Raw genomic sequence first — 27,719 nt, forward strand, 5'->3', positions numbered from 1 at the left:
AAAAACATTGAGGATAAAAAGGATAAAAGGGGGGCATTTTAAAAACAGGACAGAAAACTGTGTCCCAAGTAAATATGCCAAGTACGCTCTATAGCAACTGAAAATCCCTTGAAGTGTCTAATTGGAGACTTTCATAGAGTTTAATGTGGCTGTCCCTTTTGCAATCAGGTACATTTTCTTCAAGTCACCACAGAAACAGTGGCAAAATGTGTTGCTGATGAATCATTGTTGTTATAATGATACAAGCATTCCCCTGAGCTTTTGGTAGTGTCTCCCGGGGAGCAAAGGATGAACTGGCCCTGCAGATGGTGAAATCCTTGCAGGGAGGACTGCCTTATCACCCAAAGTAACCCCAGCTGGAAAACAAAGCTATAATCACTTCTACTAACAAATACATGGTAATTTTAGCTGTAGCCTGGTCAAAATCAGAGCTTGGCACTCCTAGCATGCCCTTGCCCTCATGGCAACACCAGAAGATATGGTGCTTATTGCTTGCAAGCCAGAGAAAAAAGGAGCCCAAGAACAAGGGAAAGATGAACTGTGCCTATGCTTACCCTGCAACATTGTCCTTTTAAGCCAAATTCAAGAATTTCTGGAGGACTGGGATCTTCGTGTGGGGTAGGTTTCAGTGGTTTGCACCAGCAGAGATTCTTGTCCCTTACAGTATTTCTTGGTCAGGTCTTCACACTCCTTATTCCAAGGTCCTATACAGGAAACTGGGAATAATACCTTATGTCCTAGGGCAAGTTCTAAAATTACACCAAAAGGTAAACAAAAGTTACATACTATCTTGAATTACCAGAAATATTCTGATTTCATTCCTGAATGAGGTCAGAACCTGCCTGTTCATCTCAAAGCAAGGAACAAAATGACCTATACCTCCCAGTAAATGCAACATATGCGGTCATCCAGCATTGCTTCCTGGAAAACAGGCATTTCAGTTAGCATTTACCTTTTCAGTTGCTATAACAATTAAAAGGACAGCCTGAGCTTGTCCTTTTAAAACTCTATGTTGAGTTATTTCTTTTGAACAGCCAGAATATAAAATGTACATATTCTAGAAAGGGTAATAACACTTTATGGAAAACCTGTCAATGGTTAGTGTATTCTCTTGAAAACGGAGTGAAAGGATGTTATGAAATGCAGAGAGGATTTGTCTGACATAGTTCGTGATGTGAACACAGAACAACGTACTTAAGTTGGCATCGCAAGAGTCATACAGTACTTATAAGCATGTTCATGTTGTAGCACATGTCCCATCAAAAAGTATGAGAAAAGGAAAACAGTCTAGAAAATGGAGTAGAAGGACTCTTCAGAAAATGTTACATTCATAAATCCAGTATAACAAAGTACTGTCAGAGGGTTCCAAGCAAGCAGCTCTAGAGGTCTGTAAATGTGCAATGCACAGGTAGTGCTTCCAAGTTTATTTCCAAGGTATCAATTTCAGTGCTTTTTATTCCCCACAGACTTCTTACTGGCCTGTCTCACTTTTGCTTGGAGGTTGCTGCCAAGGACATAGTTTCTTGAGGAGGGCATTCTATAGCGCTTGGCCTCTCCTGGCAGCATTTTGGATAGCTTTGAAAATGTTCAAAAGTATCACTGTGCTTTTCATGGGGGAAATAAGAGCATTCTTCCACAACAGGCAGAGAATTACAGCTGGATTCATTTTTGCCTTTAAGTGTTCTCAGACTGGTGTTCACAGCTGATCTGTAGTCCTGCGGTGCCTTGACACAAAAACAACTCCTAATACATAACTGTTGAAGAACCGTGAAGTCTTTGGCGACGGTTTTTCGGAAATTTGGTTTCAGGAGGAGATAGATAACTGGATTGTAGAGTGTGGATGACTTTGCAAAGACAGCTGGCACCGCAAAGGCTAATGGAGGAATCTTATCTATTGATCCAAAAACTGCCCACATGGCAATAATGGCATAAGGGCTCCAGGCAGCAAAAAATCCAATGCACACAGCAACACTCAGCTTGCAGAGAAAAAGAGAAAACAGCGAGTTAAAAAATTGCATGCATGAGAAAAATAGCCATCAAAATAGTATATGCATAAAAATATCACCTGATTGAACTCCCTTGTTATAAGTCTCCCCAAGTCTTCCATCATACCTCAACTGCTCTCCAAATGCCAATATTTCTAGCAACTTAATTCTTTCTAAACCTTACTTCTACCTGAAACTTTCAGAGTTAAAATGTATCAGTGCCTACATTTCTCTTTCTCTTCATGAAAGTGCCATGAAAACTCTTTTTAGACCAAAAGGGAAGCCAACCTAAAGAAAAAGATACCATTCTGGTGAAACAGTTGTCTGGATTGCAAAGCCATTCCAATTTATTGTCTAATTCATTAGTAATACTGGTTTTCCTGGCTATGGGATGTCTTCCATAATTTTACTGCCAGTGCTCAACTGGAGCCACACGTACACATCTGAAGCAGAAAACAGAATTAATCCTGAAGGTGCATCAAATTAATGAATTTAAGTGAATTCCTACTGCACAATTGTTTGTCCTAATAAACTCTATGAAGAAAGCTTTGAGAATCTTTTTAAAAAAAAAAAAAAACAACACCCACCCACCCCCCAAAAAAAATCACACCACCAAACAAAACCAACAAGTTTTTCTGCATGAATTATTACAGAGATATGTAAAATGCAAGAATAAATATTAGATCTGCAATAAACATAACCCTCGAGAAATCTAAACTGTGAGAGCATCAGCACATCTAGGAAGACTAACTTGCTGGGCATCATCCTAAACATTGTTTAGAACTGAAGTGCACATATATTTTAAAGACAGAAACAAGAATTTTCATGCTCTTCATGAGTCCATTCTTGCCGAAAATATGTATTTCCAAATAAGGAAGACTGTAAAGAATCTATTCAATTTAGAGTAGCATTGGATCCAAGGAACAGAAGAAAATACATAAGGAAAGTACTTTTGGTTTTAGCTACTAATTGTGCCACCTGCCTGAGCTGCCCTCTGCAAGTGGGAGTACAGAGCTGCTAACTAGATCAGTTAACTGCAAATCCACCACTTTTCTCAGTGAGGCGCTGGCTATAGATTCAAGGTTGCAAAAATCTTGAGGTTTTTTTATTAAGAGAGACAACATTGTTGTGTTCAGAGTGAGAATGAAAGAGACCCTGGGCACTAACAGTAGAGGAACACACATTAGACTCTTTTAAGGCACAGAGAGCTCCTCCAAATGCTATTATTTTCTCCCAAAGTTTAATAGTCTCACAAATTTTATTTTGCAAGAAGAAATGCGTGGTGACTGCCAAGAAATATATACTATGAGTTTTATGAGGAACGTCTTTGGCATTTAACTGTTTTTTCTATTAGGATAAAATCTGTTTATGAATTTGCGTATGTCTCTAAAAAGCTATCCACTATAATAGTAGTGGCAGAGAAGAAAATTCCCATTTATGGGTGATAACCTTTTAAAGCTCTAACAGGTTAGAGCTCACATGAAGTTCAAAGTTAAAGTCATTTAACAGTTGAGAAACAAGGTGTTTTGGCCAAATGAGGCGAGTTAAGAAATTATGAAGAGGCAAATCCACAGGATGGGGTGAATTTAATTTTACTCTTTGTTTCCACAGCATTTTATTTCTTAATATCTGCTGAAGGTCTGGCTCTGTCTATGGATATACTGGTGCCATATGCATTGGTTTTGTAATCCTCAACTGTCCGTGGCCAGTATTCAAGACTGAAACTAAAAGCAATCTCTGTGGCAAATAATATCCCTTGGCCCTTTAGAATCACATTAAGAAGAAATGGACATTAGAATCAGTTGGTGCATTTCCCAGATGGCTTATTTATGGTAGCAATTAATCTTTGGGATTGTGATAAGCTTTGCATTGTTCCTATGAAAAGACATTTGGCGCATATTTTCAAAGAGCTTTCAGCTAACTTCCAAAACTCCATAAATACGGTTTCTAGAGCAAGGACAGGATGAATCTTGAGCTATCCAAAAACTTATATGTAAATCTAAGCCAGCCCATGTTCTTTATAATGTCAAAGGAAAGAGAGACATATCTCCTGAAAGTAATTGATACCATTCAAAGATCTATGACTAAAACAGAAATGATAGATTGCTCTCAGGTCTTTGTCAGTGACAATTTTGAAGATGTACTTAAGACAACTAGCTTTTAGCAGAGCACAATTAGGCAAAAGGACCCCCCTTGAAGATATTTAAGCATATCAACTGTACATATACATAGATGAATGTAGAAAGAGACTTCATTTTAGTATTTATATGATCATGCCGCATATTGAGAAGTCTGAAGTTGGAAGCTTGAAAGGACTTAACACTTTCTGCCTATGTTAAGAAGTTTCAAGCCAAGTGCTTGATGAAGTACCTCCAGCTCCTTAAGATCAACAAAGTGACCAACATGGTTCCAAGAAGATAGGTATGAGTGGGCTAACCAGTGATGGCAACACAAGATGGCAAAGAACATCAAGGTTTTCATGATGAAGAACACAAAAAGAAGCACAAAAAGAAGAATTTTAATGAAGCAGATATGGGGCAACTTTGTGAACATTCAAAAGAAATTGGCCAAAGGGCCAAACCAAAGGACACTGTTGTGGTTTTGTAGGCAAACAAAAGCAGAACTGCATAAGGACAACAAATGGGGGAACATTGTATAGGTACACTATGCCTTCAATGTCCTTTAGTACACATTCTGGGAGACACGGTGTATTTGTATAACCATATCTTAGCTACCTTTGAAATACTACACATGCAAGTTGCAGTGGTGACTTTTCCTAAAATGATCAGAAAAAGACGATTGAAGGTACACTGTTCCAGTGAAAACAGAGAGGCAACGAAGCATTACAAGTCAGCCATAACAAGGGATTTCAATTACCTGTATATAAACTGGTCAAAGATAACAACAAAAAAAGTTTTGAAAGCAAAATAATCTTTTCTACAAGCTCTTTCGCTGTAAGGGGCAGAGTAGTACTTGTGAGTGACCCTTCCTTTTTTCCTGCTGGTTTGTATTTCAACTTTGCCAATGATTTCCAAAGAGCTTTCTGAATTCAGTGCACATTACCAGTGACCAAAGGTTATCTAAAAATTTAAGTACCAGCATAGAAGCAAAACAGCATTGTTCTGTAATTGAAGCTTCAATAACCAACTAGAATTCTGTGAATATGTCAGAAAAAACCTTTACTTCTGCCTGAGGCAGGTTATTTCCAATGAGGAGTTAATTTTACTCCAGAAACTGCTGTTCAGAATTACTGATCTGTATATTCATTGTTTTATTTCATTTCATTAACTCACGAAGACCACACACGAAGGAGAACAGTTCATAAGTGAATATGACTCTCACAGTATGAAATGGGTCAACTACCCCATTTCATTACATCACTCTGTGATCGATTCAATTATATTCATGCTATACTTGACGGACAGATGTCAGTTCTGGCTTTGGATATCCTCCTGTGAAGGTGACACCACCTGAGGCAGCAGTCACCTGTGCATCACTACACAATGAGACCCAGGGAGGGCAACCAGCATGCTGGGCTACAGCCAAGCCTTTTCATAATTTCACTCTAGACTTGAGCCCAGCATCTCCCATTAAAGCAAAGAAGACACATATTGCCTAATACACAGCTGCTAACATTGCTGTAACAGCAAACTGAACCTGTGTAGAACACAAGAAGATCCAGCATAAAGTTGTGTGGCTGATTAAGGAACAATGTGACAACGTGACTTAGAAAAATATGTGCAGGATTCATGTATAGCAATAAAAATATTTAGTTGTTATGGAAACTATTCCAAAAGTCACCAACTCATCACAGTTTGTAACAAGTACAATCAAAGGTTTACAATCCACAATCTTTTCATGTTAATAGGAAGATGATGTTAATGGACTTTCTGTAATGTCTTTATCATGGAAATAGAGAGAACAGCTTCAGCTCTATGAGCTATATTTTCATAACTGCACATATCCATGGAAATTTCTAAAACTTTTCCTTATCAAAGTGACCATCAAGTGTTCCATTGTTGCTCTGAAGTAGTATGAATAAAAGGCAATGCCTTCTTCCTACAACTTGCAAGCCATATTTTTATTTTAATTAGTTGTATTTCAAAGATCTCACTGACCAGAAGAACCCCTATGGTCCTGTTTATCATACAGGGACATAAGAAAAATACTATCACGGGATACGTAGCATCCCCTACACATCCAGCATCCATTCTGACTGGGAAGTTTCACATAACTTACATAGTTTGCCAAGTATAAATCTTTTCATAAAATGTAAAAATTCATATAAATGTAGACATATAGCAATGTAATTATTTCCCAAGGTAAGGAAAGAAGTGATGAATCCTTGCTCTGCCTCTTAGTCTAGACAGGACTCTATCATAGCTTGTGAACAATATGATTTGTCATAGAGGAGTTTTCAAAAATCTTTTTAAACTTTGGCCTTGTGTGTAGGCTAATCTTATATACAGAAACCTTCTTAAAAATACCTCCTGGAGAAGCAAATAAACACCATTACAAATTAAAAAAAAATTCTTTGTATATCAAGCACAAGGATATTGCTAACATAGCAAATATAATGCTAGGTGACACTGCTCAGAAATTTACAGGCAAAAGTCTCTCTTGGGGAATTACAATTGAGCTGGAACAGGGGGAAACTTTACAGTATATAAGAAGAGCTTCATAGCAAACCCCACAAATTACAGAGGATATTTTTTACATTACAGGTAAACAGAAAAAGAAAATAGGTGCTCTATACTTGCAGTGGTAGGTCATCTTTGCAGTTAGATCTTCGGCTTGTGTATGCCTGTTCACTCATGGAACCCTGGCTGTTGGCACAAGCTGAGGATCAGATTCAACTATTTCAAACTAGATGTTTATTGAAGTACATATTGAGTAATATGGGCTGAATTCAGCTTCTTGACACATTTAAGTAAATGGTGTTTTACAGGACTGAACCACTGGTGAGAATATCCTTGAGGCAATGACACTCGGCCAGTTAGTGGCAGCAATGTCTTGCTGTCAGCCTACCAGAAACAAAGTTGTGTTACTTGTTCCCATGAAGTGGAAACTATGCACACGTACAAATCTTTCACAACTTGCCTTTTAGGGTTACCCTAAGTTTCTTTAGTAAGGACGCACAATGCTTGGAGAGGATACTGACTTAAAGTAAGTGAAAACCAGATTTGATCAAATCATACATTTTGAAAACTAATTGAAAAACATGAACCACTTGATCACTATGATATTTATTCGAAATATTACTACAACACAAATATCTTATTTGAAACCTTGTTGTCTGACTTCTGTTTCTAAATTGTAGATGTTTAACTTGTGGAGCTATTTCGCCAGAAGTTTTCAATAGAAAGTTACTGATTTCTTCATGTAAAAGCACATATGTATTTGTGTACACGCATATTAAAATTATGTATACATATCCTGTAATTTTACATGTAAAATCTTCTGGAGTATCTAAACTTATTTAAAAATACAACAACAAATTGCCTTTTTCTCATGCATCTCTAATCATGCATGCAAAGGAATGTGCATTTTTGCATGCGCAGTCCAGATTTCTCAATCTGTCCATCAAGTTTATAAAAATTAGAACTAGAAACACAACATACCACCCATGCTTGATACATTCAACAAATCAAATCCTGAAACTACATGTTTTTCCACACCCTATCAAGGAAAGTATTTGTCACTTCCAATCTGCTTCCAGATAACAAAGTCTCCCGGCCTATGGAGAACTACCAACATATAGGAACAAATTTCCAGACTTGCACTTCTGCTGTACAGGAACCAGCACACAATGCACAAGTCATTGTCCTCATTTTTTACCCTCATCTTTCTCTTAACACAGTCACCAAAGTAACTTGCATTAAACTACCCATATTGCAAAGCATTACTCATTATAATTAAAAGAAAGTACATGAAGAATGAGAGCACATGCATTACAAAAAGTCTTTTTGCTATATATTTAATTATGGGTTGCAGCATTATTTCAAAGTTACGTTCTAGGCAGGTTTCTAGTAACTCTTTTCTGCTGAAAGGATTTTAAAAGCCTTGTAGGTATACCTAGTATGAATCAGTCAGCCATGCTCTCATCTTTCTCAGAACAGTCCCCACAGATTGGTCCATTTTGCTCTGGCCAGCATAAACAGATGCAAAGCATGCTTACTGCAAAAGTGGCATCAGTGACTGTCATGCCGAGCCTCATCGACTTTAGTATCCTGAGGAGTTATCTTGGCAGGATGTGCTGCTTGTATTAGATAATATGAAATCTAGAAATGTTGTGAATCATTTGTGAAGTTTCAAAATAATAATTTCAGCCCAAACTGCAGTGAACTACTCCAGATTTAATCAGAAGCCAGAAAACTCCCTGGGTAAATGTATGTCCTTAGTAAAGCAAACAGATTTGACATCACAGACACTAAGCAGAGGAATTAAGATCAACAATCACTAGAACATGTCAAGATCCTGTTAAGCTTGGTATAAAAGCATCAGCATGACAAAAGTCAATCTAATCTTTCATCATCATTTAGCACCAGACTGCACTGAAAGGAGCATTGCAGGCCTGGGGACAGGATGGGGCACTGTCATGGTAGGAGCAGCAAGGGGCCAGTTGGCTGCCTGACACTGACAGTTTTCTTGCTAGAAAAACCAAGGTGTTACTGCCCATTTTCCTGCTTAAACTATACAGACATAAAGCTTTCTCCTGCATGGTGTAACTCAGCCAGGGGTAGCTTGCAAATATTTTTTAAAAAAAAAACCAAAACAACTCTTTAAAAACCCCAGAACCTCTTCCCAGCACAGCAGGCATGTTAGAAAAGGGGATCCATCTAAGAACTAACACACAGCAGCAGGAAATTTATTCAGGACACAAAAACTGGGTTTGATAGTCTCATTGGATATAAGACTAAAGTGCTAAATAAAATAAGATCAGGAACTGCTCTCTGGGTCTAGCACAGGCTCATTACATCCACACTGCATGGTGTTTGACCTTGGGTCTCACCAGCATTCTCTTGTGGTGTCTCGGTGGGCTTAAGACATAGTTATTGGGGGTTTGGAGTACATTTTCTCAGTTCAGAGTTTTTATTGCATGGTACAGAGTATTTGTTGTATGCCCCAGGAAGGGGCATTAGGGCCACGTTAGGGTGCAGATGCTCCTAGGATGGTACTGGCAAGCTATACAAGAGGGAACTGTTACAAGACAAATGTGCCACAGCTTTGCCCAGATCATCTTTTAGGAACAGTCCCTGATTTGTGTTGTTCTGTGACCTATGCCCAGGGATGGGTAAAAAACCACACAAGGGAGCATGCTAACAACTAAGCAAGAGGGCAATCAGTGAGTCAGTGCTTGTGATCCTTGACCTTCTTTAACAAAACAGAAACTACTGTCATATCCAGCTACAGATCCTCAGATTTTTCTTCTTTTATTTGCTGTATTTTGCTTCCTAAACATTTGGGTTCCCAGTTTTCTGGGTTTGTACTGCCACAGCATCTAACAATACAAGCTCCTTTGCATTCTGGTGACATTTTTTTCTTCAACAAAATACATTTCATATACTTTCGAATGCAAGTAAACAGTTACGTACCTTATACCTGTGATACTAGGCTGCCCTAAGCTTTCAAGACTAGTTTACACCACCAGTATTTGAAACAGCAAATGAAGACTTCAATATAGGTAAAAAAGTATGCATGTTAAAATCTTAGGAGTCATCGTTACTTTCTTATCTCATCATAGTGCAGCATGGAGCTATAACAGCAAGCTCTTGCTAGATGCCAGGTTTAGCTAACAGTATAATAATCTAATAGTGGCTTGCTTTTTAATTATAAAAAATATAAATGCTGAATTATCGATTTATCTGTCATGTAGTGTGTAATCTCAGCAAGCTTTAATGGAAACCATGTAGATGCTTTGGATCATTCAGTCCTTAGCACCTACAGCTCAGCATGTTTGTCACTATTTAAGCGTCTGCTTGCAGTTACAGACTTGACAGCTACATGTGTGTCCGTTATCTACAGGTTCCACTAAAACAGTATGAGCTGCAGATCTTCAAATAGCCTGAAGAACTTTTGTTAGGTCTCCAAATCTAATGTGGTAAGTTCAACTTAACAGCCAACCTCTATGTTTACAAATTTCACCTACAGAAGAATAATATTGTCCAGAAATATATACAAAAATTGAGAATGATTATGAGAGTTGTGTAACATTTTTTTCACTACACTTTACCCTCACTATAATGAACTCTCTTCAGACTCATATAAATGTTTGGTGTATCAGTATATTCGCTATAGTAAAGATTTGGGAAATTCTTCCATCTAAAGAATAAACCCACCTAAAAATACTCACTTTCAACTGACTATTATATACCCATATGGAAACTACAACGTTATTGCTTTAGATTGGCAGGATTATCAAGAATATCGGTAAGAAGGAGCAATGTACAGAAGGCATGGAAATAAGAGATTATGGTCAAGTTCAAGAAAGATATTTTTGAGTTTTGAGTCAAAGAAAGATAGTTTTGAGTCTTGTTGTAAAACCCTGTGCCCCTATGGATCTTTTACAAAGCACAGAACAGTTGTAGCCTGTAGGTGCAGAGAAGGTAAACCTGCAAGCTGTCAGGGATAGTTCACCCAACATGCCTGAGGCCACTTCTAGGAATAGGCAGGAAAGCAGAGTTTTGATGTATTCAGCATCTTACATGTCTTGACTTGAAGTATCTCTACATACAACATAGAACCTTGCCAGTGCACAGATGTTTCTGGTACAAAATTGTTAATAAAGGATAATTCCCTGAATTAATAAGAAGTGTTTAGAATAGAACATTAGAAGTAATTTTTCTACTTCTTAAGAAATATATTGCAAAATGTTTTTCAATAAGAAGTCTTGAGCATTAATGAATTAGAAAAATCAAGTATCCCTATGATTGTGTCATTCAAATCAAGAGGACTGCATCTTGTCCTTCCTATGAATTATGTATTGCCCATCTTTGGTCTCTTCTGTAGAAGCCAAATTTATTCTTGCCTGCAAAACAGAAAAGAATATTTGCAGCAAGTGCTTAACTTTTCTCTATTGATTTATGGCATATACTTATTTCAGCAGAGCCTTAAAGGATTCTCAGTTCCCAGAGGATGCAAAGAAGAAGCAATGTGCTCCCCAAAGGTGATCAGATAAGGCTATGACAAAGCCAATATAATGATACTTCTTCTTTCCTTTCACTTTTAAAAGAATTGCTATGGATGAAGATGCTTTGCTGAGAATAGAAAGTTTTTCCTAAAAATTGTTTCTGACAGAGTAAGTGCCACTATTTTCAAAATCTGTAAGACTTAGTCCAAATGCATGCTTATAAGCAACAAATTAATTCCACCGATTTTTTATGCCTCAAGGGACTATTACAACGTCTGCTTTGTTTTCCTGCAAAATAATAAGCCAGTGAGCCAATGCATTTCTAAAATAGAGGAAGAAGTAAAAGAAATTAGAAACTCACAGGCTAAGCTTTGAGAATTCATGTCATGGATTTTACTCCTCCCTTCAACAAAGTACAATGCAGTAAAAAAAGTAAAAACAGTAAAATACTGTTACAGCGACACGGTTCAGAAAACCCCCTGTCTAATTCATATTGGTATCTGCTCCAAAACAAGTCTATGGGCCTCTTTCCAATCATTACTCTGCTCCCCAGACTTTGGAACAGACCTTTGGCAAGATTTTTTTAAGCAATCCGGCATTATTTTCTTGACTTATTATTTTATACATAATTAGATCTCACTGTATCTGCTCAGCTTAGAGCTGCTGAGATGTGCAAGGTGAAGGTAAGTCTTCTTCAGCTGTCTTGCTAAAATATGGCAAAAATATATTTTTAATGCTATCTAGTTGCAACTGCCAAAAATTTCTTGGTAGTTGTCTATGGTTGTTTTTTGGTTGTTTTTTTTTTATAAAGTGAGTTCTATGATTAGTGGATAGCTTACAAAAAGTACACATAAATAGATATACCCTCTCCTCTAGTCAGTCACCTATTACTTATAGCTCTAAGTAAAAACAATGATCCAGTGTAGCATAAGCATTTTATTTAAAATGTGTGTATCAGCTATGTATCTTCAGTGCAATCCATTCTCCTTGCATCATGGACTACTTTGGTTGTCACGTAAATAGGATCATTATATGCAACCTGATAAATACTTAAAAAAACTAAACAAAGCCTCCACTTATCCTGCCCTAGGGTCACCTAAAGCACACGAAGATCTAGGCTCCCTTGGAGGAGGAATTCCAGTGCTAGATTCAGGGCCAGATTTCCTTGTGGGGTTTTACACACACAGAGCATATCCAGAGCTGGTTTCTGCCCCTCCTTGTATGCTCAGCACAACTTTTTCTACATCTCACAAGCTGCAAAAGCAAGGTTTTGTTCAGAGTCTGTGCACACAGGTACACATGCACCACACAGGCAAAATCCCAGTGATCCCCAATGACCAGAGCCAACCTGTCCTCAGAGCGCCCAGCACCCACCCGTCTGCTGAAGTGCCAAAGGGAATTCCTAGATTTCACTGAGGATCTCACCAATGAGATTTTAGGCTAGAGGCCTTCACAAACAGTTGCTATGGCTTTATTTTCAGAAATCAAGTAGCACCCAGGGCAATTAAGGAAGCTGGAAAGAAAGCCTTCTCATTGATCCAGGTCACAGATGACAGGAGAATATAAATGTATCATCATGGGAGTGTTTCCATCGCTTGATATTTTTACCTCTTTTATTTTAGTACTGTGTGCTCAGCCTCCTTTTTGAAAGCCATTTTTCATCAAAATATAGAAAGCAATACTAATAGGTGAGCGTTTTTTTCTTCTGGTCTTCCTAGAACACCAGTGAGCTGTGCACCCCAGAGCAAGGTCTAATAAGCAGGGTGCCATAGAGAAACCACTGCTTCTCCAGAGTTTCTCAGAAGTGCAGTCACTGTGGTAATGTCTGAGCAGGACAGGGGATGGTACCTCTCTCAGACAAATAGCTCAGCTGGCAGGGAGCATGATGGAGGAAATGGCTCTTGTCTGTTGATCCAGCCCTTTATGACCAGTTTGTCCACCACCCTCTACCAAGATGCTGCTTGTCCCCTAGTGTGGCTCACAAGATGAAGACAGGCTCCTTACAAATCACCTGTTCCCTCTGTTTGCTGAATTTATGTTAGAGTCAGGCAGCACAGACCCCAAAATCGCCCTTTGGGTCCTTGAAGGCTACAAGGCTCACAGATCCAATCTCATGGACCAGCCTCTGGCAAGGCTCATCTAGCTTTCTTCAAAAGCCTGCAAGAGCAGACCCCTCTACTAGAAAACTGCAGGCTAGCTGTGCAAACTTTGCTGAGTAGTCAGGTCACCACAAGTACTATACCTGGAGCCTGGAGGAAGAAATGTGCAAGAGGCAGAGGCTAACAGGCTAAGCACCAGGCAAAGCAAGACTGGTTCCTGAATTTGAAGCTGGTAGGTGATTATGACTACACTGGTGGCCTTGGTTTGGTAGTTCAACCTTGCTCCAGTTCTCGTCAGTAAGGGAAATATTTGCCATAATTTCCCATCCTGTAGAGTTTCATTGTGCATAGAAATCATGAAACTAGCCAGCTAAACACTCTGCATACTGGGAGTTTACTGAACTGTAAAGCCAAGGCATATTGCAATTGTATCTTGCAAAACATTCCAAAGCAATGATGGCAAAGTCTGAAAAGCAACAGATGAGAATAACTAATGCTATTATTCCTATAATGGGAGGAAAGGAATTAAAATGATATTCATAAGGCTGTAACAAAAGCCTGATGAACTTGGGATGGCTAGTGGCTGTCTTACCCTTGATCTGTCCTCTTTTTCCTCTGTAAAACTTTTCCAGATTTAAAAAAAATAACAATTGTACTTTGGCCCAAGATGCCTGGCAACTTTGTAGGACCTGCACATCTGGAAAGCCTAGGATTTTTAGATGTGTAGCAGTGATCACTATAAATAAACTAGTCAAATGAGAGCACGCAAAAATGAAGGCAACTTTCCTGAAAGGTTTAAAACATAATGGAAGAGGGTTTTTTTTGATCTGGACCATGCTCACACAGGAATCTAAAAGCACTTCTTTCACATTTCACTATTATAAATGCTTATCCTACACAAAAGTAAAAGCCAACCATAAATGTGACCATCTGCATTAAAGTAACAGAAGCTCAATCTCACATTCTTTCCAAATGAAATTTCTGTATTCTTCCATAACATGCGTTGAAGTAAGACACGTTCAACATGTTCTTTATCAGTCAACCAGATTCTCCTACACTTGTCAAAAAGCTGATTGCCTTCCCCTCAAGTCAATAAATATGATAAAGTCAATAGTGCAGGTTTGGCACTAAGACTGTATCTTCATCCAGATTCTTGCCCTTCACACACATTTAGAAACACCACACTGACCACTAATCCCCAAACAGCTTTGAAATGCCTGCAGCAAATCAGTGTTGCTTTGCCTTACAACTAAAGCTTGTATTTAAGGTGGCCAAAGTCACAGAGGTCATTGAACAGCTGTAATTCTGTTTTTACTTCAGGAGTAGATTTACCCATTGCAATGAATTACTGAGCTTTAGCATCCTGTATTCCAAACTGAGGGTCTTCTTTGAATAGCAACCTTTATCCAATTTATTATTCCATTATACTTCCCTTTATGCTCATAGATCTTCCCACCTGTAATTAGCCATAGCTTTCAAGATTGCTTGTACCAGGGGATATAGAATACTTCCAATTTCAAAGCAATGCAACACCTTCCACTAATGTTGGTGGTAAAATTTCTGTTAATTTAACAAAAAAAAAATAAATTAGTGAGGATTAAAAAAACTCAAACCCTATGTCCCTGCATTGAAGAAACCCAGTTTAAGACCAATTAACCCCCATAGTGTGTAGATTTGTGTGTGTTGTTTCTCTGGAAATCATTGCATTATAAAAATGAACAAAACCAGTTTCTTCAGTAAACAATATTAGAAGAGAGATGTGAATTGTTCAACCTTCTTTTCAGCCAAATGACACTTCAGTGCTTTAAATCATGTACTTCAGAGGTATCACAGACTACAGCCACAAAGAAATACAAGCTGAGTAGCAGGAGTTTTGTCCAAGGTCATACATGAAGTCTGAATCAGAACAAAAACTGAACACGATCTGCCAGGCCAAAGGCTTATCCCTCATGATTTAAATTGAAGGTACTGCAGACAATTCAGTAAAGGTATTTGGATCAGTATCTGATGAGACATGAAGTTACGCTCATCATGGTTCTGCTCCTGCAGCATCCAGGGGGAACTAAATTGTGTTTCTGAAATAGCTTAATCCCAAGGAACTCCTGGAGGATAGGCAATTTTCTACATCTCTCCTTGCATTCATAATATTTATCAGTCTTATCTATATGCTCAGAGCATGTTTTCTCCAGAAGCTGGAAAACTCATGCACCTGTGAAGAGATCACATGAGAACAATAGTGTCTTCTGTACACATTATAATTGATTTTTATAATGCTATATAATATTATATAATATATTATATAGTATTATATAATAGCACTATATAATAATAAAAGCAATATCAGCAGTTAGCCAGCCTTGCAAATTCACAAGCACAAAAGCACTAATAGCATGATACAGCTCCCATTAAATTTTCTAGAAATTTTGCTAGTGTCATTCTAAAAAAGCACGGAAAACACCACTACAGACAGATCTTTTACCATGGGAAGCAGATTAATGATAGTGACTGTTATCAGCACTTTATTGTTCTTTTTTTTAATAAAAACATTCAATTACTAATAAATATGCTAAAGTGGGCCTAAATTGCACGCTATGGCCTGGTTAAGTTAATATGTTTTGGGAAAGAGCCACTTAGAGTGCAGGGCAATACAGATTAAAGCAAACTGCAGGAACTTGGGAAACCTTTACGCTTGAAGAGGAACCTGTGACATTTTCTTGGAGCGTCGAGGCATAGGGAGCCACCACGCAAGAGCTTCCATGATCTAGGCTTAGCTGGACTTGTAAGTGTCTAAGCCCCGTTTTAAGCCCCAGATCAGTTTCTGGATTTAGCTTTTCAAGACTGAAGCAGTGTCCAAGCACTTCAGCTGAAGCTGGATCAGACCGTAGAGGCACGGGTCAAACCTGACCAGGACTCCTAAGTCACAGTGACCTGATGTCAGAGGCAGGATGGAAAATGCCAGATGAAGAACAGGCTATAAATTGTCTCTAATTGACAGGCAGTACAAAGTGGACTGTATTGCCCCTCAAATCCTGCAGGAAGAGCTACAGTTCAACAAATGATCATTCCAAGTACACCATAAAATTGGTAGATTTGGAGTGGATTGTTTTAGCAGAGTTTCTTAAGGAAAAAAAAAAAAAAAAAAAAAAAAAAGAAAGCAAAACAAAACAAGGTCTCTTCTCTCCTCTCTGCTTTTAGGAGTTTGACTTACATCATCCTCTTAGCAGATGTCTCGAAGGGATTATCATGTATAACTACTTATTGTTTGCATTATTACTATTATCCTAGGGTGAGATTCTCCATAGATGATAAGCACCCTCAGAGTAACTAAGGAGTTTACAATCTAACAGTGAAGATCAGAGCAATTTTGAGGGGAAAAAATCAGGTAATACGAAGAAGAGATACTTGTCGGTATGTGATAAGCAGTTTTCCTGGTGTTTCAGCAGCCCAACCAGTATCAATCTGTATGACACACCAGCATGACTTTTTGTGTTAACATCACAAAGGAAGTTTTGAAGGACATATTGTTTTCATTTTGCCAGTTTCTATTAGGAGGAACTCATAAGAATGACAAGTAGCATGGAACATGCCTGCATATTTCTGATTGTTGTGAGGATGCAGTGTAACCAGCATCTTGGTCTTACTGGAGTATAGAATTAGCATAAGCTATGAAGAGTTTTAAAAGTTAATTAGAGTTACAGCAAAGTATCCTGTGGTCAAATGAAAGCCTTAAGAAAATTAATGTCTACATGTCTACTGAATATCCAGGAACAAGGCAGGAATATACCTAAAAACTTCAGTTGGGAAATTGCCCATCTAAGAGTTATTACAAAGAAGGAGTAGGAAAGATATGGACACAGCTCTTTAGTTATTAAACTGCTGGATTGCAGAAGATATTTAGGTTAAAAGACTATGCAGTAGATAGGAGGAGGATGTTTCCAACAGTGGTCAAACCCAAGATACTCAAAGGGAGAGATGAGGCAGATTAAGATGTCTAGTGCAGCTACACTGCACTTGGTCATCTGAAGAGAGATGTCCGAAAGGGACCAAATTTGTTAGCATGAAAAAAAGAAAGTAGATCATCTATACAGAAGCAGATCTGTGAGATATCTAATTGTATTTGCAAATGAGTGTCCATATTCCTGAACAGAGAGAAGGACCAAAGATGACTCCAAGCAGAAAACTGAAGGGTGATGAGGAAGATACTTAGATGGACATGCCAAACAAATAACTAGAGAAACACTGACATCAAGAAAAAACAAAGATTTTCTCACTGGAGATAATTAACAGAGTCAAGAGGTAACACATCTTTCAATAGGTACATTATCTGAGGAGTAAAGCACACCTAATGTCAGCTGCGCAAGTTTCTCTTCTTATTTTTTGTTATATTAAAAAGATAGATGCTGATTTTCTGGAAAGGACAGGCAGCCAGAAACAATTTCCACAACAAATACTGCAACGACAGGTTTAATTTTGCTTATAAACTAGTGAAACACAAAACTTCAGAGGTTTTGGTTCAAAAAGTATTTACAGAAAAACACTTTTCTGTGACTTTTGTCCTTTTTTCATTTATAAACAAGAGAATTTGATCTCTACGACACTATTTTAAATATTCAGTGATATAAAGCTTAAGACTGGATGTGCTCAGATCTCTGTAGCTGAGCAAACAGAATTTACTCACTCGAAACCAGAATGGCTTTCATAAGCAGTGGTTCAAGAGCATGAGACCCAAACTCACTTCTATATAGTGCTCCAATTTTTAACCTTCCTTTTGATCAAAAACTGAAACCTTAATTTTCACAAATAATGGAGTTCTGTGAGTTTAATTACCACCCTCCAGAAACAATACAGATACTATCTGTATGTTTAGCAACTCATTGCCATACAGTGAATCTGCACAAGACAACACTGTTGTCTGAAATGAAAATGCAGTAAGGACCGATTTTCTTTTCCATCTTTATTTCCTTCTCAGGAAGTTTCTGGGTCCTTAAATGGTGCAGCCCAGCTGTGCCAAATACAGCTTGCCAAAGACTAACTTTCAAATACCTTGAGAGTAACGGTTTGTGCATTGCTCATCCTGGCAGGGCCGGAGACGTGCTGTTCCACTGCTTTCCTGGATTCTTTCACAGTCACCAGAATAAGAGAGTAGGAAGTGACAATTACTCCACAAGGGAGAATAAAACAGAAAACAAAGAGGACTAAGGTGTAAGACATGGCCATGGCATTTACGTTGGTGGAATGCCAGTCAATGCAGCAGGCTGTGCCATAGGGCTCCTGTCCGTATTCTCCCCAGTGAGCTAGAGGAGAACAGGCAAAAACTGCTGCGTAAGTCCAAGCACAGGCTATCAAGATTTGTCCATGTTCTCTCTTGAACCTGTTCCCTGGAAGACACAATCAGTGAAGATCAGCATCGTTGACACATCTGGATGGAGTTTCCCATATAGAGACAGATAAGCAGGGTAAGTAAGAAGGATAACTTCAATAGGTCTTCTAGATATTATAGCATATTGAAGGTTTGTAAGAATAGGGCATGGTTCACAACAATTTGCAAAAAGATTAGGTAGCTGAATTCTTGGGTATACAATTAGGATAGTTAGTACAACATAAATCTGTATGAATAAATCTCTATCAAAATGTAGCAATAAACTCTGAAAAAACCCCACAGTTTATTCAGACTAGCCTTGTTTTCAGATAAGAACTCTTATTCCAGTTTCCAAATTATCACACTGACTTACAAGAGCTTAAATGTAATGAATCACATATATCTAGCCCTATAGTCAATTATCAATGATCACAGAAATAAGAATTTTTTGACCGGATCTAAAAGTTCTCTTCTATAAAAATACTCTCTAGGATATGCAACCCAAAAATGATGGTCTATGTTCAGAAGAAAAATTGAGTAACCTAGGACAGAAACATTAGCTTACCATAAGCTGGAAAACAAATTTTGAGGCAGAACACAATGCTCAGTAATGTCAGTGTTGAAAGACTGCAGATCCCAAACAGCACCCCGCAAAACGCATAGAACAAGCAAATTTGTTTCCCATACAGCCACCTGGAAAATAACCAAGAAAACTAATTCTCAGATGTTATCCTTTTTCCTTAAATGTAATGCTAAATGGTAGAAATACAGTTATAGTTGTAGCCTTAAAATTTCAATAAAACTGCATGATTAAATCATTTGTTGGTCAATGATCGATTACAGAAGATACAGCCAGTAATGTTCTGCTTCATTTTTATGATTCACATTTAAGCCATTTTTATAAAACAAAGCAGTATAGCTTAATGATAATCTTTCTGAAAAGAATAATCACAATGCTTGTCAGTAGTAGACCTAGGTCATGATAATTCATAAATTCATAAATACTGCTTATTATTACTTCTGCTACCTTTATGCATCTTTTTAAAACTAGTTTCCATCAAAGTCAACACATACACTTGTGAAGGTTCTCCAGAGGAACAAAACTTTGATCTGAATCACTATACCTCCTCCCTTTCTATTCATATACTTGTATGATTTACAGTAGCAGTTGTCAAAATCCCCCTGCTACATTTTGAAGACATCACATCCATTAGTCAATATATATAGCAATATTTCAGCACAGAAAGTAATGTAGTAAAACCTGAGTAATTACTGGATTTTTTTTCTCTTATTTCTTAATTTTGTGCCAAAATAAGAGAAAACTAGATGCAAGAAGGACAAAGAGAGATTTTTTTTTCACATCAAATACAATTTTTTCAATTTGATTAGTTGAAAAGAAAAAGTTACCTAGAGGTTAGGTTGGGTGAGGTTCTCTCTGTGTCTTTTGTTAAATATGTTTTACCTGACTACATTACTAAACACTCATTCCAATAGGGCTTGGATCTCTGCACCACACACTGCTACATGACTCTCTGATCCGCTGTGCTACCAGTCTTTCTTTAAGCAACTATTTAGCTGAACATGGAGAAATTCCTTGACTGTTCCACATATAACTCTACCTTTCAAGTATCTACTGATATATGAAATCCAGAAGGGTATTTTAACTAGTAGGTACATTTGCTTCTAATGTATTAAGGAATGCATGGAGAAATAAAATATATAAGGAGCATAAAAACATTTAGTATTGAATTCCAACTGAAATAAATCTCAGGCATTGGCAACACACAAATTAGAACAGCTTCTTCTCACTTCCCTCCTTCTCCCAGTATCGGGGCTTTGAGGAGCACCCAGCAAGAGCTGAGCCACAGCAATTCATGTCTGTGCTGAGCCACTGCCAGTATATCAGTGCTGGGCTAAAACGTGCTAAATGTCCTAAAACAAGTGCCAATCTACCACCACATGCTAGGCTGGAAGCTGTGGAGCTTCAGTTGCTGCTATAGAAACAGCTGGTACAACAGCAGCAGTTAGACCAGACACCTATTAGAGAGGGACAGCAGGAATTCTTGGTGGATGCTACCTGATAAGACACCTAATTCCCAAAGGAGATTACAATGAATATAATTTCTGTGACAATTAAATGAATTTCCATTCTTGACCACGAGGCTGTTTCTCCCTTTTTTTCTGTTTAGCTGACTTCACATCAATATTTAGTTTATATGTCTTTGTCACCAACATACAAATTGCCATGGCAGTTCTTCCAGATTTGTCTGTCTTTCATCATACTACACATTAACCATTTTAATGATTTTGATTCCGCTGCTATTTTCTTATCATTCCCATACAGGAAAAGCCAGTTTAAATAACTAATTTAATCTTTTTATCTCTTTCATTTTTTTTATGGGCTATCTTGATGATGTCTCCATCTAGTTAGCAATGCTTTACTTTCTCACAATCTTTAGCATTTTTCAGGCCTTCATAGTTTTCTCAGTAAAGTGTTTTGGGAAGCCAGATCAGTACTGCATAGTCACATAGAATAATAGAATCATTTAGGTTGGAAAAGACCTTTAAGATCACCAAGTCCAACCAATAACCTAATACTGCCAAGTCCCTCATTGAACCATGTCCCTAAGCACCACACCTACCATCTTTTAAATACCTCCAGAGATGGTGACTCAACCACTTCCCTGGGCAGCCTGTTCCAATGCTTGATAACCCTTTTGATGAAGAAATTTTTCCTAATATCCAATCTAAACTTCCCCTGGTGCAGCATGAGGCCATTTCCTCTTGTCCCATCAGTTGTGAGACATTCTGCAACCCAGAGGGATAGACCAAAATACTGCCAATACCATCCTATCCCAAACCCTGCAGAACAACTCCTGATAATCAGTCTTGATCTCCCTTCACCTTTTCTACCTAGTTCCCTTCTCTCAAACACTTTCATGCTTCCTGGGTTGCACAAATACTATCTGAGGTCTAGTAATAAGCCTCCCAAGACTCCCAGACTTTAAAAGATCACAAAAAATAGATCTTGCACAATGATATGAGGTTAAATACATGTGGATAAAGAGAAGTGGGGAAGGAAGGAAGAAGTTCCAAATTAGAGTGCTGACCTAAAAATTAATACAGAACACTACATTTCTATGCATCATCACTACCCCTACATTTGGAGATCATAAGTAAATTCAGGGTTTCCTTTTTACGATACCAAATTTCATTGTCCAATTGAAAAAAATGAAGCATTTCACCATCACTTGAATAATACCACCCACAAAGGATAAATACCGTAGGAATCAGATATTTGGAACAAAATCCCAGCCCTACAGAAATCAAAAAGATAGTAACCTCAAACAGACACAAATAGTAATTAACACCAGCAGTCCATAAAGCTGCTGTTACAGAACACACTTCTCTCAGTCCCTCTAATCAATTCCCACTTTTACAACACACAAAGTGGCAGAGCAATTTGGTCATCATCACTGACACAGACCCCCAGAGCCTACATGTTAAATATGTGCATAGTGAACAAACCTGTGTGAGAGGCTGGAGGTTACAGCTAGAGGGTACAATGTCAGAGTCATACCAAGATCACTGATGGCAAGGTTAATAATGAAGTATTCTGCTGGTTTCAACAAATTCTTTTTCTTGTAGGAGACATGTAGGAGAATACTGTTCCCGCACAAGGAGCATATTCCTGCAGAGAAACATGGAATATGAAGGAAAATTTACTTTCAGCCATCCCTTTTCTTTTCCTGCACAAGAATAATGCGCTGTCATCATAGCTATCATTTATCAGATAAACTTGTCTCTATTTTATATTTGTGCTTTTCTCTTCCTTATATTTCAAAGATTTTTCAAAATATTTTGTCATTTTTCCTGCTTTCTTCCTGTTTTGTTCATCAAACTGTCTACTAAGATCTAATGAATAATTGTATTCATTAAATTAACTGGCCTGCCAAAAGTAATTTTTCCTTTAGGAAGCTGGCATTAATTAAGCAAGAGACAATACCCATCTGACACTGCACCCATTTTCCCAGTTCCAGGTATAGAGCTCTCCATTCGCTAAACCTTCTTCCTTTCTCTTTGAGGCATTTTTTCAGTGGTGCTTGTTATAGTTCCTAGTAATAATACGCAATACAGCAAGAATGTTGAAGCATGCATGAAAAAGAAAAATGTTAAGTAATGTCTGAACTGTGTGTAAATAGAACTGTTTCCCCTGTGGATGCTGGTTTTACTATGAGCCCTGACAAGAAACTGAAGAAGGCTGCAGGTAATCTAGTAGAAGACAAGTAATTTGCTCTCTACCTTTAAACTAACAGGATCAAAGCCTATGAAGGATACACAAAGTTATGTGAGTTAGGTGACCATCAGTTTTGAAGGTCAAATAACAGTGAAAACCCAGAATTTTAAGCAGCCTTTTATAGACACACAAGAACAACACTTCCAAAAGTAAAAATTCCAGAGGGCCATGGACACGAGAATACCTAATAAAGAAGAGGGTCCCTTAATTAATGCCGTGTGAAATCGAGCTGTTGGATAGAGACCAAGTGCTTTATGGACCTCACTGCCTGTTCCTGTATACCTCTAAAAAAAGCAACACTATAAATATAGAATATAGGTAAATATTGATATAGAAACTGACGTTAACAACTCGCATAAAGACTGCAAACCAACATTGGCTTTGAATTATACCCATAAGAGAATATGCCTTAATTTAATCATACTCTCACAGGAAATAATTTACCTAATTTTCCCAAATATTTTACAGATTATGATATTTTCTTATAAGGAAATGGCAGTTTAGCAAGTAATGTTAGACACTGGTAATTTCTTTTTCTTCCACTGATCTCCTTACACCTATTTAAAATATTTGTAATTTATAACCTCCTGGAAAGAGAAAAGATATTCTCCTTGAATTCTGCTCTCACAAATGTGCAACAATTTTGTTCCAAACATTTTTCTTCCAAGACTTCAAAAATATAACAATGAAAACACAGTAAAAGGCAACAGTTCTGTTTAAAATTATTATTTCCATTTTCTTTCCCCATTTTAATATTTTCCAATGTTTCAATTACATTTCAATCTGATTATAACTTGGTATCATTAAAAGGAACATTACTTAAGCAGAATCCAGTTGACTGAGGTCAGGGAGCACAGATCATCAGACTATCAGAATATGCTCTCTCACTGTTCCTAGTGAGATTAATTTTAACCAGAATATTAAAGTAGCAGCCACATCAGAGATATCACTTATACTAAATACTCTCAGCAGCTGTACTACAAAAGAATCAATCACCACATTTTTCCTTTAGCAAAACCTCAATTTTATTTTTTGTTCTTATTTCCCATGGTGTCTGTTCTTGGTTGGATTACCAGCTCAAGTCCGTTTACAGTTTTTAGCATGCACCAACTGACATGACAGTCACTTTAGCATCTGGCTGACCGTTATGGTCAAAGCCATCCCTGTTCACATACATCTCCATTGTGAAATTCCTGGAGGAAGAGATGGGAAGAGGTTTTATCTAAAACCTTTTTTTTTTTTTTTCCTTTTTAAGCATATAATTTTTCATTCAAATATTTTGTGCAACTTTTACAAAATACCACTTACTGGAAACCTCTTTGCCATGTTTCCTATTCTGCCTTACATTAGCAAACACTGGAATAAACTGCTTAGTGAGTTCATAGAAAGGTTTTCAGAGAAGGCTTGACAAATTTTGGTCAGGAATGGTGTAAGAGGCCCAGAAATGGTCTAAATGCTCATCAGGATCACTCCAAGCTCCATTTCCTATGGCCTTGTGAACATACTGCATCTGTTTTCCGAGCAGCGCTGTCCAACAGCTTTGGTAAAATTGGTACAGTAGGTACTGAGGATACATCCTGAAAAAAGACTCAGTGATCTGAGCACAGTGGATTATCATGGGATCCAGAATGAGAAAGTTAAAACAAAAGTTATGAGGCAACACTATGTTGTATGACTAGCTGAACAAAGATGGGAGAGGAAAACATGGGACAAACATGGATAAAATTGTCACTATTTTATCAGCAGTGTTGTCAGTAAAGAGGTCTGCATCTTATCTGGTACTGATAACAAACAGAAAACATTAAAATCAGAAATGAAGCTACACAAGAAAATTTCTAGTCCATCTGGCAGTAGAAAAATTGCATGAGGTTTCTGATGAGAAATGATCCTATATTTAGCTGATGAGCTCTGCAAATTCAGGAGTATAAATGCTGCAGGGACATGTCTCTAAACTGACATGTATTGTCCACCCAGGCTATATGTCTCCTCTCAAACTCAGCTATACATATACAGCTACACTCTAAAATAAATAGGGCGTACATCCATTTAAATTTGGAGAAAACATGTTAGAACACATGTTAATCTTTGAAGCCATTAGGATGCAAATGTTCGTTGACAGGACTAGACATGAGTTCACTCTTTGTTGTGCTATATTTGTTTTGCATTAATCCCACACTTCAGAGCTAGTATTGGTTGCCATAGGGAGGGAAAATTTCTGTTAGGGCATTCATTCGACTGCTACGTTTTCCTTTATCAACATCTTCTGAAGCACCAGAAATGGTCTTGTCCAACCTAAATGAGTCTATAATTCTATCCCCATGCCTACCAACTGCACGTAACGAGGGTGGCCACTGTTCTCCCAGATGTCTGGGCTGACTTTCCTGGTCTCTGGCTCATGGTTACACTGGCCAGTACCTTTAGGATCTGGAGTTTTCTCTTCAGCCAGACCAGAGCTACGGATAATAAATCTGCCTCCTCTCTAACAGCATAGCCCCCTCCCCAGAAATCTCACTTTCTAAGGCAATGACGGGACACTGGCCATAAACTTGGTCTTTCCAGCACCTATCCCTGACATGTTATAATTACAGCTTTTGGTATTTTACTTCAGGCATTATAAGGAGTCAGGATACGTTGTTCTATGGTTTGCAATGATGTGTGGAAGAGACACTCTCTTGTTCAGACTTAACAATGATCACACGGGTGCTTAAAACTGCCAGGGCCTCAAAAACTCATGTTCCTTCCCAGCTTTATATTCCTAGTACTGAATAAAGGGGTTTTTGCCTAACATAAATCACACATTAAAAACCCTTCAATGATTTCACCCTGTGCTTTTTTTCCCCTCTTTATGAATATAGAGAAGTTCATCTGTGTCCAAAAAAACTTTACTTTTACAGTCAAGTCTCCTTACCACATCAAATACAGCCAAAGCTCTATACCATGAAATCATACTTACCAAATACCATATAACATACTCCAACAACAATATCAGCTGACTCTGTTATTTTGGACTGGAATGTCGAGTTACTGAAAGATGGGCCCATCTGAAAAACAAAACAGAACACAGCATTAGAAATTCAGTATCCAAGTAGGCGCCTGTGAGCTCTCTGCAAGGCTGCAAGCTGTTTTGTGGGGAAAGGACAAGGAGAATTTAATTTTATTTTCTGAATAAGCAATTAATTTATTTGAATGGAGGATGCAAAAGGGGCAAAGCCAGGCTCTTTTCAGTAGTGTGCAGTGACAGGACAAGAGGCAACGGGCACAAACAGAAACACAGGAGGCTCCCTCTGGACATCAGGAAACTTTTTCACTTTGAGGGTGACCAAGCACTGGCACAGGTTGCCCAGGGAGGTTGTGGAGTCTCCATCCTTAGCGACAGTGAAAAACACAGTCCTGGGCAACTGTCTTTAGGCTGCCCTGCTTGAGGAGGGGGTTTTGACCAGAAGACCTCCAGAGGTCCCTTCAAACCTCAACCATTCTGTGATTCTGTATAACTTTAAGATTAAATCACAGCCTAGAACTGAAGTAAACAAAATTCTATTAATTTGAGGGTATAATATATATATAATCTTAATATATTTTATATATTAATATATAAAAATATATATAAGTATTAATTTGAGGATATAATTATCCAAATATAAGAATGCTCACAACATTATGAATGCAATCGGTGAGCAAGGGTCCATTAAATTTTGGAAACCTAACTTGCCTCAATGATTTGTTTGTTCCAGAATATTACTCATCACCACCTTACAACAACCAGAGGAACCAATGAAGGAAATCTTAATAACAAGGGGTACAAAACTGCAAATATAAACCTGAGGGAACACACACACGTATGAAGGGCATCAGAATAACTAGTAAGTAGAGACAAGATTGTATGAGATATGTCTATGTATGCACTTAATTCTAAAACTTATTTATAGCTTTTAAATCGTAGCTTTATGTAGTGGTGAGCCAAATAAATTCTCTCTTTCTTCCTGCCTTCCGCAAGCATTCCGCCTTTATTTGCCATCCCTGCCCTCCACCTTTCTGAATCTGTCTCATTGAGTGCATTTGTAAACCAGTCCATAGAAATTTGTGTCTCTGCAGCCCAGAAATTAGCAAAGTATGTGAAAGAGTAAAGGGACTAAGGTAAATCAACAGCCCCTCCTTTAGTGTGTAGCTCCTGCCAATTCCTTTAAAATACAACAGATTGACTCAGATTTCAGGGAGTGGGTTATTAAACTTAAAAGTCTATTTCAGGCATCCTATGTGACAACTCTGAATATAAGCACAGGTGTTAGTATATGTCTTCAGCAAGGAGGCATACCTGCTGCGACAAGTCAAGTCAGTGGGATGTTGCTCAGCTTTTCCCAGCAAAATCCTTTGTGAAGAGTTACACTAATGTAAAAGAGCAATGCACTTCTCTAAGCCAACCTTCAAACACCACCCGTTCAGTGGGACCACAATGGATTCTCCTTTCTGAATTGCAGTGTAATGTGACCACCACGAGAAAGTTCAGTCCAGATTTAGTACATTGGAGACACAACCTCAAAAGCTTTCACTGCTGTGATGGATGAAGACATCCTTCTACCAGCACCTCTGGCTAAAGCACCACTGTGTACTGAACGGCCTGGGCTCTTCATTTAATCTGAGAAAAAGCTTCTCCAGGGGAGAAAGTAGCAAATCTTACAGCCTGATTAGGTTAAAATGGCATCAGGTCATTAGGACCATGAAGTTCACCTTCAGTTACTCCTGTCTGACACTGGGGTGTCAGTCTAGCTGGACTCCCTCAGTTAACGCATGAAAGCTGGACAGCCCCCATGCCCTCCCTTAACACTCTTTAGCCTCCACGGCCTAGTCACTC

The 27,719-nt window shown here is 38.1% G+C and overlaps 1 protein-coding gene across 1 annotated transcript; it reads right to left on the reverse strand.

Moving 5' to 3' along the window:
• Positions 1–1,463: 1,463 nt before the first annotated feature.
• On the reverse strand, positions 1,464–25,911 carry LOC121084228 (opsin-5-like). Its single transcript, XM_040585488.1, has 5 exons — positions 25,824–25,911; positions 22,102–22,264; positions 19,139–19,266; positions 18,258–18,592; positions 1,464–1,976 (listed from the first exon to the last, which is right to left on the reverse strand). Exons 1-5 carry the CDS (start codon positions 25,909–25,911, stop codon positions 1,485–1,487), a joined length of 1,206 nt encoding a protein of 401 aa, XP_040441422.1. The 3' UTR covers positions 1,464–1,484.
• Positions 25,912–27,719: the final 1,808 nt, after the last annotated feature.

The sequence above is a fragment of the Falco naumanni genome, chromosome 3, assembly GCF_017639655.2.
Source record: "Falco naumanni isolate bFalNau1 chromosome 3, bFalNau1.pat, whole genome shotgun sequence".
In the NCBI taxonomy this organism is placed as follows: domain Eukaryota; kingdom Metazoa; phylum Chordata; class Aves; order Falconiformes; family Falconidae; genus Falco; species Falco naumanni.

Coding starts and splice junctions, on each gene's coding strand:
- LOC121084228 (XM_040585488.1), bottom strand. CDS start 25,911: ATGGGCCCATCTTTCAGTAACTCGACATTCCAGTCCAAAATAACAGAG. Junction 22,265..25,823: donor AGTATGTTATATGGTATTTG/GTAAGTATGATT, acceptor GTTTCTCTGCAG/GAATATGCTCCTTGTGCGGG. Junction 1,977..18,257: donor CACAAACCGTTACTCTCAAG/GTATTTGAAAGT, acceptor TTTCTCTGCAAG/CTGAGTGTTGCTGTGTGCAT.